The sequence below is a fragment of the Takifugu flavidus genome, chromosome 1 (assembly GCF_003711565.1).
Source record: "Takifugu flavidus isolate HTHZ2018 chromosome 1, ASM371156v2, whole genome shotgun sequence".
Classification (NCBI taxonomy): domain Eukaryota; kingdom Metazoa; phylum Chordata; class Actinopteri; order Tetraodontiformes; family Tetraodontidae; genus Takifugu; species Takifugu flavidus.
The window spans coordinates 27,022,576-27,037,326 of NC_079520.1; the positions used below are offsets into that span (position 1 = coordinate 27,022,576).

Consider the following 14,751-nt stretch of genomic DNA (forward strand, 5'->3'; position numbering starts at 1 on the left):
AGCTAACAGCTATTTTGTGTGAGTGAAGATGAGGTTGCAGGTTAAATAACACCAATCATTGGAGAATGAGGGCTTTTTTTCCGTTCCCATGGTCACAAACATCCTTTCCGGGACTTAGGAGCTGTAAAATGAGAGCAAAGTTGTTAGACACTAACGTCCTTTAAGCAACCCAGTGACCTAAGGGGCAGAGCGCCGAGGCATTAGCATGTCAATGAGCTGAATGGGGAACTTGTAATGAGCAGTCTGGGAGATGATACCAATCTAAGAACCGGTCAAGAGACAGCTAACGTTACAGCGTCTGGACGGTCGGGAGCTGCACCGTTCCACCATGTTATGTAACCTCAAAGTAACCTGCCCCCGCCCAGAGTTTGTGCGTTGGTGTTGGTCCGGTCTGGATGAAACGAGTATTTAAAGAGCAAAAAATTCTCATATTGTTAAGGCCGATATTGTTGAACAAAAAAAAATCATCAAGGTTGGCAGCCCTCCTTCTTTTGGTCAGTTTTATTTATCATTTTAAAAACAGCTTCATACAGACAGCAAACAAAGACCCACAGGTAAAACACAGCATTGTTGAAAGAGGCAAGAAGTAGTGCTCATTTAAATACATATTTATACATTTAATACATATTTTTCTAATGTACAATCATATACAACCTATTTACAAGATAAATAGCTTTGATAGTGATGGTGCAGTCAAGGCGTGGGCGCTTGGCAGGTCCAGGTTTTCCATTCTGGCTGATAAATAAAATCTCTCCTGCAAGGAAAACAAATTTGATGAGACTCACGGCTACCAGGAAGTATTTAACCTCCAGATTTTAAATCCAGCATAGACTAGATCTCCGGCTCCTGCACAGGAACTCATATCAGCAGGTTGTTATACTCACTCTCTCCTGTGTGGGGCGCTGTCTTCACGACACAGCAGCCCCTCATCGCACGGGCAAATCTGGTTTATGCTGAACGCCAGGCCGCCGTCGGGAATGTAGCAGCCGGCGCCGCGAACCAGGCGCCTCTTGCACACCCGCTCACCGTGGTGCCGAGCGCAGCACATGGATGAGAGGCAATCCCTGTCCACTTTACATCTGGCACCTGCACGCGGGACAGATCGTTTTGGAGGCGCGTTCATTTCCCAGCCCTGTCGGGTTGTGCGTTTTTACCTTCCTGTCCACTGGGAATGCTGCGGTGGCACTTCCCGAACATGCAGCGGAGGCCACGTACGCACTGGGCATCCCTCCGACAGTAGTGGCCCTCCCCTCGCTGAGGAACACACACACCAAAGTGTCTATCGCACGAGAAACCCCGTCCACAGGCCCTTTCCTGGTCACACACAGCCTACAGAGGAAAAAAATGGGAAATCTTAAACTGGCGCCGGTGGCAAAAATGCACCGAGTCAGCGATTTTTCGGCGTTTTCGCCATTACGTTTTTCCCTAGAAGCTTCAAAGTTATGAGTTAGAATCCAGTGATGTCTTACCGTGGCTGCTCTAGCTACAGGGGGGTGTTCCCTGGGGGACCTCACGCCATCTTTAGGAGGGCGGTGGGGCATGTTGAGCATCCAGGCCCAAATATGAGCTTCAGCCACGGAGACGCAGAAACACAGGAAGAGCAGGGACCGCTTCCCAGACATCTCGGACATGAAGAGTCGCGCTGGCTGAAGAGAGGAAAAGTGATCCAGGACTGCCAGGATCCAGGCAGCGATGGTGGCTGCCTGCCTTTTCACCCTGCCTTTTATAGCGCAGGGGGGCCCCGACTCCCCCCACCAACATTCTGTTTATTCAAGCAATAGGGTAGGAGGGGACAATTAGTTGTTAACAGATTAACTAAATTACCCCCTGCAGCCAGAAAATAGTGGCAGAACGAGCAGTGGTGGAGCAGAGAGGAGGGCAGATAAGGGGCCGGCGGACAGGCGTGAGGGTCTGACACAATGGAGCAGAGACGGGCATCACCTCTGCCGGCTTTGTCTCTCCCAGACAAACAACTGAGGGGGGACAAAGGCAGACAAGTGCACGACACGTTTCACCCCCCACTGAGTGACAGGTAGGGCCACGAAGGCCCCCCCCTCACTCCTGGCCCCGCTGCCCCCTGCCCTATCCCACTTCAGACCCCACGCTGAGAACAATTAGCAGAGCTGCACCCTGCAGACGACCCCATGATCTCATTAAATGTAATTACCATCAGCTATTAGTCCTGGGGGGGGGGGGGGGGGGATTGGGGTGCTGCTTGCTTGAGGGAAACATTCATTTTTGCTCGCTTCTTTACTTTCATTTGTGGTTTAGTCACTTCACACCAGGAAATCAGTGCAGCTATGACGTCTGCTGCAGAATAAATGAGTGGGAGGACGGACGGACACTCACATCCAGATGTTCACAGTCGGCTCCCTTTAACGTTGCAACAGCAGCCCGACTCCAGGCGGTTTCATCTTAAAACCGAGACCGGGCGGATAGCTGAAACCTGCTGTTGGACGTTCACACATTTCCAGCTGTTTCTCACATCAGGTTGGTTGGCGAATGCTAAAAGATTAATGACCTTTTTGGTGCTGAGCAAAAGGTGGACATCTCCTTTTCTCTTTATACTTTAAACTCTTTATGCTGATCTATAAATAGCTTAAGCTCTGCTTGTCCTCCACTTACTGATCCGCTCATTGTTTATCTGGATTTTTTGAATCATTATTGAAAACAGCTGCATCCACAGATGCTGCTGATAAGCCCCAGTGGCTCCCAATGGATCGTGTATAAAATCAGGCAAAGATTGTCAACATTTAGCCATTTATTGCGCTGAATACGCATTTGACCCCTGGCCCTCGCCGCTAATCGCTCATCCATCCCTGCGCTGGCCAGGGTGTTTTGGTGGTGTGACGTTGGAGCTCCATTCAGGAATCCCAGCGGGGAGTCAAGGTCCATTACAATGGACAAACACCACCCTGCCCCATGTTTTTGTTAGTGAGCACAGCATTACGAACGTCATTAAAGGGGGGGATCGTTTGCTTTCAGCACAAATTTAGAACAGGAAAGCATGTTTGGAGGTGCTTGGTTACAAATTCCAACGTATTTCTAATTAAAATGAGAAAATTGCATGTCTCAACAAACCTGCTCGGTGAACAAACTCCTGCTAATTCATATTTACGTGTCGCTAATTGATCCGGTTGTTGCTATTGTGCCCCATAATAGAGCGCCAATTATGTCATTAGCCTGCGCTAGCCTGCGTTGATAAGGATTTAAGCAGCTGAGACATCTGCTTTACCTATCTGTGCTGTCTGCCACCAAGAATATGTAAATGCCTGACAATTATCCAGAGAGAAAACACTGGATGCTAACGATAGCAAGCCCTGCCGTGGCGGGAATGCAGAGAGTTTTATCTAAAAGTTAAACAACCTAGCACACTTTGAGGGAAAAAAATCCATTTTCAAAGCAATCCTGGGAGCATTTCAGTCAACGGTCGGAGAATTTTAGCGACAGTGGCAGCAATGCTTCCCAGAAAGCTGCTGTCAGCCACAGGGAACTCTGCTCACATATCTCATTGCTCTGGAATGATTAGGTCACCCTGACTCTTGGCATTCACCTTGTTACGCTACGTTCAGTGTAGCCTAATTGTTGAGGGAGACAGATGTGAGCGCGCGTTACAACTGGGTTCTGTTTAAATCCATCGGCTCAGCTGTGATCTCAACGTGAGCGACGCTCCCGAAATGAATCATGAGAACTGGTTCCGGTTTGACTGGTGCAGATGTAAACATCCCACCTCATTAAATACGCACATCATGTCACAGCTGCGGGCAATCATGCCCGTGAGTCACTTCGCCCCGCACACCTGTTTTGAATCTGGACACTAATGAGCCCCCTTCTTAATCCCCAGAGGCACACCTGCTCCCTGCCAGATCGTTATTCGTGTTCAGATGACTTTCCAGCGTATTCCTGTTTGCCTGCCTGCCTTCCAGGTTCCGACCTTGCCTGTTCCTGAAGATTCTGTTTTGCTCGCTCCCCGGTGAATCCTGTCTGTTGTCTGTTTCTGACAATAAAGCGGTGTTCAGCCAAACTCGTGTGTCGCATTTGGGTTCTGTTGTAAAATATCGCGAATTGCATTTTATGCTATAGCTATTTTAATGAAAGTAGAGTAGTTTCATGGATAATGTGAGAAGAATCAACTGGGTAAAATTTTGTGAGCGTGTTTGTGAAGAGAACAGAATAACTGTGATATCTGCTTGGGTTGGGGCTCTCAAGGCTGTGCACCTGAGCTGATGCAAACTATGTAACCATGGAAACACATTTTACTATGTCTTGTGCTGAGTTTAATAAAAGAACCAACGGTGAGTGAGTACACAAACCACACAAACAACTGGAGTCCTTGGAAGGGAGAGCCGAGCAGCAGTTCAAGCTTAGTCTGTCAACTCTGCTCCTCTGCTGCTCGCTCGCCTCTTTTATTTGGTGCACACAAGATTTATGTCAAACAGGACCTCACGATTCCTTGCCTTCTATCTACTTCTCCCATCTTTACAACTTCCTTTATCCTTACAACTCATCTTTAAGGAACAGGATACATCAGAGTACTGGTTTCAGTTGTAAGCAACACTTTTGTAAAACATTCACATGTTCCTCTTTCTTAACAACATTCCTTAAACGCTCCTGTAAACTCCTGTAATTCCGCAGCAGGGCCCGAACCTCGGGTTGGCGAACCCGAGCGCTATGAGGGTAATCCGGAGTCCTGCGACGCCTTCGTGGTGAATTGCTCCCTGCTGTTTTCCCTGCAGCCCCGCACGTTCACTACTGAGGTAGCCAAGGTAGCGTACACCATTACACATCTCACAGGACGGGCATGGCTCTGGGGAAAGGCCGAGTGTGAGCGTCAATCAGAGGCCTGCTCCACTTTCTCCGCTTTTGCTTCCGAGCTCCGCAATGTGTTCGGGCAAGGGAACTCCCGGTCCTCTGCAGGACGTCGACTGCTGGCGCTCCACCAGGGAGAGAGGTCTGTGTCGGATTACTCTATTGACTTCCGCACCCTGGCCAGCTGGAGCCAGTGGAGCCCTGCCGCATTAGTGGACACTTTCCTGCACAGATTAGCAGCCCACATTAAGGACGCAATGGTGGCCTACGACGTCCCCAGCTCGCTGGATGGGGCCATTGACTTAGCAACCCGGGTGGACCTGAGGGTTCAGGCTCGTCTGCGGGAGAGAGCTCCGCGGCGACACTTCGCGGAGGCAGGCGAGCTCTCGACGGGAGTTCCTCCTCAGCCTGCAGCGTCTTCCAGGGAAGAGGAACCCATGCAGCTTGGCCGCACGTTGCTCACAGGGGAGGAGCGCAGGCGGTGGCATCAGTTCAACCTGTGCCTCTACTGTGGTGGATTAGGACATTTCGTGGCAACCTGTCCAGTAAAAGCCCAGACTCACCAGTAACTGGGGGAATACTGATGAGTCCTATTTCTGCTTCCCCTTGACAACCCCGTATTTCACTCCAGGCTTGCTTCTTACTTCCCGGGGGACCACAGGACCTAGCTGCCCTCGTTGATTCTGGTGCCGATGCCTGCTTGATCGGCGGAGAGGTGGTTTGGCAGCTGGGCCTTGGATACGAACCACTGGCGTCCGTCATCCCAGCCCAAGCGTTGGATGGGCATCACCTGGGGAACATCTGTCACCGGACAGGCCCAGTGACAATGCTGCTGCAGGGCAACCACCGGGAGGAAATATACTTCCACATCCTGGAGGGAGCGCACTTTCCCTTGGTCCTGGGCTACCCGTGGCTCCACCGTCACAACACGCAACTCGACTGGGAGACAGGGAAGATCCTGGGGTGGGGAGCTGAGTGTCATCGGTCCTGCCTGGCGCCAGCGCCAGTCCGGAGGGGGACCTCGCCGCCTGACGTCACGCCCCCGGATCTGGCCAGGGTTCCAGAGCAGTACCACGACCTCGCCGAGGTGTTCAGCAAGGCCCGGGCGACCTCCCTTCCACCGCACCGACTGTACAACTGCGCGAGTGACCTCCTCCCAGGCGAAAAAAGATAAGTCTCTGCGACCCTGCATCGACTACCGGGGCCGTCAACGACATTACCGTGAAGAACCTGCCTACCGTGCCTCTGTCCTCTCGCCTCCGCCTTTGAACTGCTCCAGGGGGCCACTGTCTTCACAAAATTGGATTTACGGAACGCCTACCACTTGGTTCGCATACGGGAGGGAGACGAGTGGAAGACGGCGTTCAACACCCCGGCTGGCCACTACGAGTACCTGGTAATGCCCTTTGGATTAACCAACGCACCGGCCGTCTTTCAGGCCTTAGTTAATGATGTTCTTTGGGACATGTTAGACCAGTTTGTCTTTGTCTACCTGGACGACATCTTAATCTTTTCTAAAGGACTCAAGGATCACGTGCAACATGTGCGGGCAGTACTGCAGCGGCTACTGGACAATCAGCTGTTTGTAAAAGCTGAGAAGTGCCAGTTTCACACCCCATCAATGTCCTTCCTTGGATTCATCATTGCCCCCATCCTGCAACTGCCAGACCCTAACCGCCAGTTCGTGGTCGAGGTGGACGCCTCCGATACGGGAGTGGGAGTGGTGCTGTCACAGAGGGCTCAGGAGGACCAGAAGCTGAACCCGTGCGCATTCTTCTCCCGACGCTTGACGCCAGCGGAAAGGAATTACGACGTGGGAAATCGGGAGCTGCACGCCGTCAAGTTGGCACTGGAGGAATGGCGGCACTGGCTGGAGGGTGCTACGCTGCCTTTCATCATGTGGACAGACCACCGCAACCTGGAATACATTCGAACAGCCAAGAGGCTGAACTCCCGGCAGGCTCGGTGGTCACTGTTTTTCACTCGGTTTGACTTTACCCTTTCCTACCGCCCAGGGTCCCACAACGGCAAGGCAGACGCCCTCTCTTGACAGTTCGCAGGGAAGGAGGACAAAGGCCCTGTGAGGACCCCGGAGAACATTCTCCCCTCCCCGTGTATCGTGGCAGCAGTAACCTGGGGAATCGAGGAGAGAGTCCGGAGGGCGGCTGCCAATCAACCTGGACCTAGCACCTGCCCCAACGACCGGCTCTTCGTTCCTGACTCTCTCAGGGCAGAGGTCCTGGAGTGGGCACACGCGTCGGGCTGGCCAGCCACCCTGAAGCACGTCGGACGGCGGGTCTGCTGAGGCAGAGGTTTTGGTGGCCGTCCCTGAGGGAGGATGTCCAGGAGTTCGTCAACGCCTGCCCCGTCTGCAACCAGCAGAAACAACCACACCGAGCACCTGCCGGGATACTGCAACCTCTGCCGGTTCCGCGTCGACCCTGGACACACATCGCCCTGGACTTCGTCACCGGGCTGCCCCAGTCTGCGGGGAACACTGTCATTCTGACCATCATCGACAGATTCAGCAAAATGGCTCACTTCGTGCCCCTGCCTAAGCTGCCGTCGGCAAAGGAGACTGCCCAACTTGTGATCCAGCACGTCTTTCGGCTTCACGGCCTACCGGAGAGTGTGGTGTCAGACAGGGGCCCTCAATTTTCCTCTGTCTTCTGGAAAGAGTTCTGCGGGCACCTGGGAGCCACCGCCAGTCTGTCCTCAGGATTCCACCTGCAGACCAACGGCCAGGCGGAAAGGATTAACCAGGACCTGGAGATGGCCCTCCGGTGCATGGCAACACGGGACCCAGCCACATGGTCGACCTTTCTGGGCTGGGTCAAGTATGCCCACAACTCCCTGATCAGTTCGGCAATGGGAATGTCGCCGTTCCAGTGTGTTTTTGGATATCAACCCCCTCTGTTCCCGGCTCAAGCAGGCGAAGCGTCTTGTCCCTCTGCAGCAGCTTATGCCCACCGCTGTAGGCGGATGTGGCCCCAGGCTCGGGCCAATCTTCTGAGGGCGGGTGCCCAGTACGAGGCAGCGGCCAACCGGCACCAGACCCCGGCCCCCAGATACAGAGTGAGAAAACGCGTTTGGCTATCGACCCGGGGACCTGCCTCTTCGGGGTGATTCCAGGAAGATGGCCCCGCGGTTCGTGGGACCATTTTCCATCGTCAGAGTCATCAGCCCGGCGGCAGTCAGACTCCAGCTTCCCCGGTCAATGTGCGTGCACCCCACCTTCCACGTTTCTAGGATTAAGCCTGCCCACGAGAGCCCCTTGGTCCCAGATCACCCGGCCCCACCTCCTCCGCTGCTAGTGGATGGGGGCTTGGCATACACAGTCAGTAGGCTCCTGCGCTCCAGACCCCGCGGCAGGGGTCTCCAATACCTGGTTGATTGGGAGGGTTATGGACCTGAGGAGAGGTCCTGGGTACCAGCACGTCACATCCTGGACAAGGAGCTAATTGGGGACTTGTACACCAGACACCCAGATTAGCCTTCATGACCCAGGAGAGTAGGTCGTGCCAGACCTCAGAGGCCCGAACCAGGCCTGGAGGCGGAGAACGAGGACTGTGGGTTGAAGTCGTCAGGGTCACAGGAGTTCTGACCCCGCCCCCTTCCCCAGGGGGCCATCCCTTGAGGGGGGGGGCTCTGTCACAGCACAGAATCCTGTCTGTTGTCTGTTTCTGACAATAAAGCGGTGTTCAGCCAAACTCGTGTGTCGCATTTGGGTTCTCATCTGGTTCGTGACACATCAAGTCTGATCTTTGAACTCCGGCGCGCCACCACTGACCCATTTCCCCAAAAACTGTTTCCAATTAAAGCAGAGGAGCGCGCCTGTAATGGGAAACAGCCTTGTGTTGTCTCCATACCCAGTTTAAAAGAGGATCTGGAGCAGGGGTCAGCCCTCAGTCCCCATCAGCAGAAACCGCATGAAAATCATTAGTGCGGCAGAAATGACCCCTGGTGCACGCGGCTGCCATCAATTGGAACCCGATTTAAACTGTTTCATCATTTAACATCTGCAGTACGGTGGGAAAAACAGGGTGAACCACCAAAACCAGCTCCTCCAGGGTCCAGATTCAAAAGGCAGCAAAAATGCTGACTGGGCACAAATGTGCAAAAAAACAACTACCATTGTAAAATGAACTGAATCACTGAAGCAGATTTCTAAACTTCCTGTCTTCCTCTTTCTGTCTTCCTCAAACTTCATCCTGTTTTACTGGGAAGGGAGAGACACTTTACATATAAAAGAATCTTAAAATCAGCCTCTGAACACATGAGAGCCAGAATCCCTCCTGGTTCCACATGGGGGAGACACGCTCCTCCTGAACGCAGCCTCCCCGTTTAGTGTCTTTGGAAAAGAAAAAAAAAAGTAGAACTATATCAATATAGTAGTTCCTCTCTGTCGGAGCCCTGCAAAACTACACAAGTCTGCTAGGAACCGCAGAGGCAAACAAAAGGAGACCCGGAGGAGGAGGAGGAGGAGAGGAGGAGGAGGAGGAGGGGAGCAGCTGTTTGACGGAGGAGAAGATGATGGTATGACAATAAAGGTGGAGGAAAGAAGATTTCTGTCTGCAACCACTTTTCCCGCCATGGAGCCGTCGCCCCAAATCCACTGAGGAGCAAAGAGGGAGCGAGCGAGAACCTCGAGGTGAGGAGAAAAACATCCGTGTGGGAGAGCAAAGAGGGGAGAGGAGCAGCGAAGTGCCCCGTGCACCCGCAGAGCGAGAGGGGCAGCAAGGGGGGCGAAGCAGAGGAAGACGGGAGTGAGGAAGAGCTGGGGAAGGTGGGAGAAGAGCGAGCTGGACATGGGGCTTTGGGTGGCTCCTTTGTGGCTTTTACTCCTCATCTGTCTCCCCCAGGCTGAGCTGGGGGGAGTTGGGACGGGAGAGAAGGAAGGTAAGAACCACAGCGCACACACACACAGGGTTCACACACTTATCCACACACTTATTTCCACCTTTATTTCCCTCCCAATCTGACCCGATCGCTTGTTAAAAACTCCTTCCTTGGTTTTTTTGGGGACTTTCTGAGTGGACCCGCATGTGTGAATATACCTGTCAGTCAGGACTCAGGTGAGGTCATTGTTTTAGGGATGTGTGTTCAAAGAGTCCCAGTAAAGGTCGGAAGTCAGCAGCTGAATCTCATCTGTGTCCGAAACAAATAGAAGGAAAAAAAAAAGGTTCTGCATCCGCGAGGCTGCAGATCCCGAGCCCATCCTGTGAGCGTGCATGTATGTATTTTTGCTCCCCTTAGAGATGCTTTATTTTTAGCCAGCCCCGTTCTTATGCTGTCGCACCTCCTTTGACAATCAGCGCTGCTCCAGTTTCTCCGGCCTCTCCTGCGATCCCGGTTCCTCCCAGCACTGCGGAGGAGAACCCAGGACACCAACCAGGACAATTCCAAGTTCAGCATAATTCAATTCCCACTCAGTGTGTAAATGTTTACGGCATTAGAAACACTCACAGGTGGCTGCGAACGTGTGATGACCTCCTTGTGTGGAGCTCCTCTCCAACACGCTGTCCAAACTATGGACAGGACAGATGCTGGAAATGTGTCTCCAGCCACCTCAAACAGACGACAGAAGCCAGAGGTGATCTAAATCTGACAAACTGCACTGACGGATGGTGCGTGTGCAGATCGATGACCCCCCCCAGTGTGCGAAAAGCACCGAGATTTTTGAGAGTTGATGAGTGTTCAGTTCCCGTGATCTACCACTAGGTGTCGCCACTTCTCACACGAGAGGCCTTCGGTGGTCTTCCTGTCAAAGCTGTGGGAATCCAGTGGGAATCTCGTAAAAGCGATTTGTTTTCCAGCAGGACTGGAGAGAAGCGTTCAAAAACACACGGTGCCTCTTCCTAACGTGTCCTAGATCTATGCGACGCCCACCACAGTCACATGTGACGTGGTGGGCACCAAAAAAGGGCCAAACAAAAGGGTTTATATATATTTTTGTGCATGTAAGGGGGTGCAGAAATAAGCCCAGAGTCCTGGCACTGGTTGGATTTAACAGCAGGAAGCCATGCTGCAAATCAACACCTTTCCTAATTTACTGCCAGAACCATTTATATGCATTTAATTCAGGCGGAAGCAGCACGATGGTGCTAAACCGGCTAATCCATCCGACTCTTACTGGTGCGTTCCCAGTCCAGGTTCTGCCAGACCACATACGGAGGAGGTCTAACCCAGCTCGGACGCCAATTTCAAACTGCTCTGCAGGTTTCTGGAGTCCAGAGTCAAAACAAGCACTCGCTGGGCAGAGTAGACAACGATGCTCAGCTCATTTTCCAGTTACTCGTCCTCCCGCCGAGTATCTGACCCCATTAGCATTCACGCCGAGGATGTAATTTCCATTAAACCCGAGACCAAGAAGAAGCATCTTCTTTATCTTGTCCTACATACAGTAAAATCTACAAATTCTCCCATTTTTTTAACCTAAAATTGTATTTATTTTTTAAATTGTAATTATTACAGCATTATTACAGTATTAATATCACTGCATTCATCCCATAAATGACACCACTTTGATCCTATTATGGGTCATTTTTATTAGGCCTTCTTCAGTCTCTGACCTGAATGCTAAGCTAGTCCGTGGCCCGGCCCCCACACATGTGGCTGAGGGGGTGGAGGGGCTGCAGCTCTTGGCACCAAACTGGAGACATCTTTGCGGGGGTTTGAGTTCTGCAGCCAATGTTGGGAAAATCCCTCTAAACGCAGTTCACCTGTGTTGATCTGGACCGCAAACTGAAGTCGGGGAAAACGAGCGGCAGCTTCTGCTGATCCTGCAACTCTCGACACGGACAGTGACTCAAGGATCAGTTTACCCTCCAAAAGGAGAAGGAAATACTGTCCTCAGGCCAAGTGGCATGTGATCTGCTGAGCAGATACACAGACGCTCCTATTTGCTATATAACAACAAAAGCACAAACTAGGTCCCAAAAGCTCCTGGGAACCGTTAAGACCACTGTCCCCAACAGGTTTTATTAATTAAACTACTTTCAAACCTTCTGAAATGGATCCAATTGAGCATTTACTGCCCACATGTGGACAAAAACAAGCAAAGGACAGATAAAGGAAAAGAAAAAAGAATCCCCCTCCTCCGCAGGGTTCTGCTCCTTCTGGATGGCTGGACATACCAGAACCATGTGTGCTGACCGTGACTCTTGTTTTGCTCTAGATGCACCTAGAGGCACGGACGGGGATCCGTCCAGCTTTTACAGAACCGCAGGGAACCAGCGGCCTCCAGGCAGACGCAGAGCCGTCCGAGATGCACAGGCGGACCCGGGACGGGAGCTGGATCTCGGCAGTGCCACTGACAACATGACACGTGTGGTGGTAAGCTCATCAGACGCCCCCCCGTCCCCGTCCCCGGTCCAGAGAGGTGGTGGGAACGAACCTTTCGGGTCTGCCTGCTGTGGTGTATTTCTATTTTACGACTGGTTCTCTCTTTATTCACTGCAATCGGCCTCAATAAAATTCAGCCCAAATAAAAAGCTTTGTGCATTTTTCCCCTCTCTGCGAGTCAAATTGGAAACAGGCTGCGGTCCTGCCCGTGTCCGAATCCTCCTGGGTGAATCACTCAGATGACATCAGGAGGATCCCTGATCAGCTGCCACCATCCGTCACATCTGATCCCATTTTCCACGACCCTCCAAACATTTTCCGATATGTTGCGTTCGTCTGCTTGATGAACGGACTTTAGAACTGTTCCAGAAAACGTCTGGGGGGGAGGGGTTGCCGGGAATGTGGAAGATACCTTTGAATTAGACGATTCTGGTCCCCCAAGTTCTGATTCAGGTTGGACGTCCTTGTAGTTGCTCTCAGTGGCCCTGCTGCACCATTGTTGTTTTTTTCTTGCATTTCTTCAAGATGACCTTCTCACGACACAAGCAAACCAGCCAGCTAAGGGAGGAAAGAATGTTTCCTTCCCCTCCACCAGAAAACACCAGTTGGTGAGAGGCAGCGGAGTTTGGAGTGGGGGGTGGAAGTGGGTCACTTGCTGTATGTGGAGCAGCCAAAGAAGCAGTGAGAGCGCTGCATTTAACTGCTCCACTTTCTGAACCCTCACTGCCGAGCGGAACCATCCCTCGCTGTCACCTTCAGCTGTGCTGTGAATTAATATTGCCGTCCAAACCGCGCAGGACGCGGGCTGCGTGTAAACAGCGCCCCCTGTGGACGCGCAGAGACAAGCGCAGATCTAATAAATCCCAGATGTGCGGCTCCTCATTCTGTACAAAGCAATTTGCTCTAATAAGCACTTCAAACATTGGATTAGCTGTAACATGTGTCTCTGGTCGTTGTTCCCCCCCATCTGAATACTTAAAGACCCAAAAATAAAATGTCGTCCATACTTTCCTGACTAGACACACCCTCTCCTCGGCTGACGGTCGTGCCAGATTTGCTGTGATTCCCATCACCATCAGAATCACGTTGTATTGAAGAAAAAGAACAAAGCACTCATTAAAAGCTTTGGTGTGTAAAGTTGGAGAGAACAATATGAACCCTGATGAGAATATTTATTTAAAAACCTTGGACTTTTGCCCTCAGGAGGACTCCCAGCGGTACTACAGATGGCAGAGCTTCGGCCCAACAGATCATCGGACCGATGAGCTGTGGGTGGATCTGAGCTCTCTGCACAGGAGCCAAGTCCAAATCCACAACATCCTGTCCAACACGCACCGGAAAGCAGCGGTGAGAAGAACACGCACCTTCACCGATGTGAAGCAGTACACAAATGTGGTCTGATGTGTCTTTCGCTTCCCCAGAGAGTTGCTCTTTCCTTTGATTTCCCCTTTTATGGACACTACCTGAGACAGATCATCATAGCCACCGGAGGTGAGTTGGGCAACAAGCAAGAACTAACAAAACAGACAACATCATCCAGCAACATCTGGACCTCAGACACCATCCGACAGGACGGCAGGCTCTGGTAAAGAACAGGTGGCACCAATCAGAAACCAGGCGACTCAAGAGAAGCAAAATGCTAACTGAAATAGAACAAATAAACAAAATACATTCTGGAACCTAACTTTCAGTCTGCTGGGATGGTTTTAATCGCTTAAAGATCCACCCGGCACGACTGTTCAGCTTTATTCTCTCACATCCATCTGCGGTTGTAAAACACTTCAGAAATCTTGAGGCGTGCGTCTGTGTGACCCAGGCTTCATCTTCATGGGGGAGATCACTCACCAAATGCTGACCGCCACGCAGTACGTCGCTCCCCTGATGGCCAACTTTGACCCAAGCTTCTCCAAGAACTCAACAGTGAAGTACTTGGACAATGGTCAGTCCCGGGGAGTGTGTCCAGGAGCACCCTGCCGTTTTATTATCCCAATCAAGGCGCATTTATGATAGAAAAGTGTCATTTTTACATTTGCTGTGCTCAGGTAATCTGTTCGTGGTGCAGTGGGACAACGTGCACCTGAAGGATCGTGAGGATGAAGGATCCTTCACTTTCCAGGCAGTTCTTCACAGCAACGGAACCATTGTTTTCAACTACAAAGACGTCAGTAAAAGGCTCCAGTTTGATCTCAGCTTTCGGTGTCTGTGAGGGGAATAATTCACACCGAACCGGTCATTTTTCAGGTTCCTGTGCAGCTGGCGAGGATCAATTCCACAGAGCATCCAGTCAAAGTGGGACTGTCAGATGCATTCATGGCTCTCCTGTCTCCCCAGCCCTCAGGTCAGTTCTACAACAATTTCATTTCTACTAGAGATGGGCAAGTATCGATACAAGGTATCAGGCCGATACCAGGCTTATTTCAAAGCTTTGGCGCTTGTAATGGCCCAAGTGATCACAGTTTTGAATGACATCCTTTCTAATCAATTTTCCTGCCTTCACTGTAGAAAAAACTGATGTTTTCATGGTTAATGCACATTGTCATTGAATCCTCATGGTCATAAGAAGACGGATTAAGTAGAAAAAAAAGCATAGAAAAGAAA

The 14,751-nt window shown here is 51.5% G+C and overlaps 2 protein-coding genes across 2 annotated transcripts in view; one reads left to right on the forward strand and one right to left on the reverse strand.

Annotated features, from left to right (window-relative positions):
* Positions 1-487: 487 nt before the first annotated feature.
* Positions 488-2,028, reverse strand: LOC130531141 (dickkopf-related protein 3-like). The gene is made up of 4 exons (XM_057042952.1): positions 1,470-2,028; positions 1,155-1,329; positions 885-1,086; positions 488-754 (listed from the first exon to the last, which is right to left on the reverse strand). The coding sequence occupies exons 1-4, from the start codon at positions 1,629-1,631 to the stop codon at positions 694-696; spliced, it is 600 nt and encodes a 199-aa protein (XP_056898932.1). The 5' UTR covers positions 1,632-2,028; the 3' UTR covers positions 488-693.
* Positions 2,029-9,089: 7,061 nt separating this feature from the next.
* LOC130533366 (plexin domain-containing protein 1-like) overlaps positions 9,090-14,751 on the forward strand; it is a 7,782-nt gene continuing 2,120 nt past the window's right edge. Inside the window, exons 1-7 of the mRNA XM_057046674.1 lie at positions 9,090-9,708; positions 11,987-12,144; positions 13,357-13,500; positions 13,575-13,644; positions 13,970-14,092; positions 14,196-14,314; positions 14,395-14,491. Coding sequence (XP_056902654.1) covers positions 9,618-9,708; positions 11,987-12,144; positions 13,357-13,500; positions 13,575-13,644; positions 13,970-14,092; positions 14,196-14,314; positions 14,395-14,491 — 802 coding nt within the window. The 5' untranslated portion in view covers positions 9,090-9,617. The remainder of the gene's footprint in view (positions 9,709-11,986; positions 12,145-13,356; positions 13,501-13,574; positions 13,645-13,969; positions 14,093-14,195; positions 14,315-14,394; positions 14,492-14,751) is intronic.

Bases quoted from the DNA above. Each gene is read 5' to 3' on its own strand.
- LOC130531141 (XM_057042952.1), bottom strand. From the start codon at position 1,631: ATGTCCGAGATGTCTGGGAAGCGGTCCCTGCTCTTCCTGTGTTTCTGC. The intron at 1,330-1,469 runs GTAAGACATCAC...TTTCCTCTGTAG, and splicing joins CTGTAGCTAGAGCAGCCACG to GCTGTGTGTGACCAGGAAAG. The intron at 755-884 runs GTGAGTATAACA...TTTTCCTTGCAG, and splicing joins AGCGCCCCACACAGGAGAGA to GAGAGATTTTATTTATCAGC.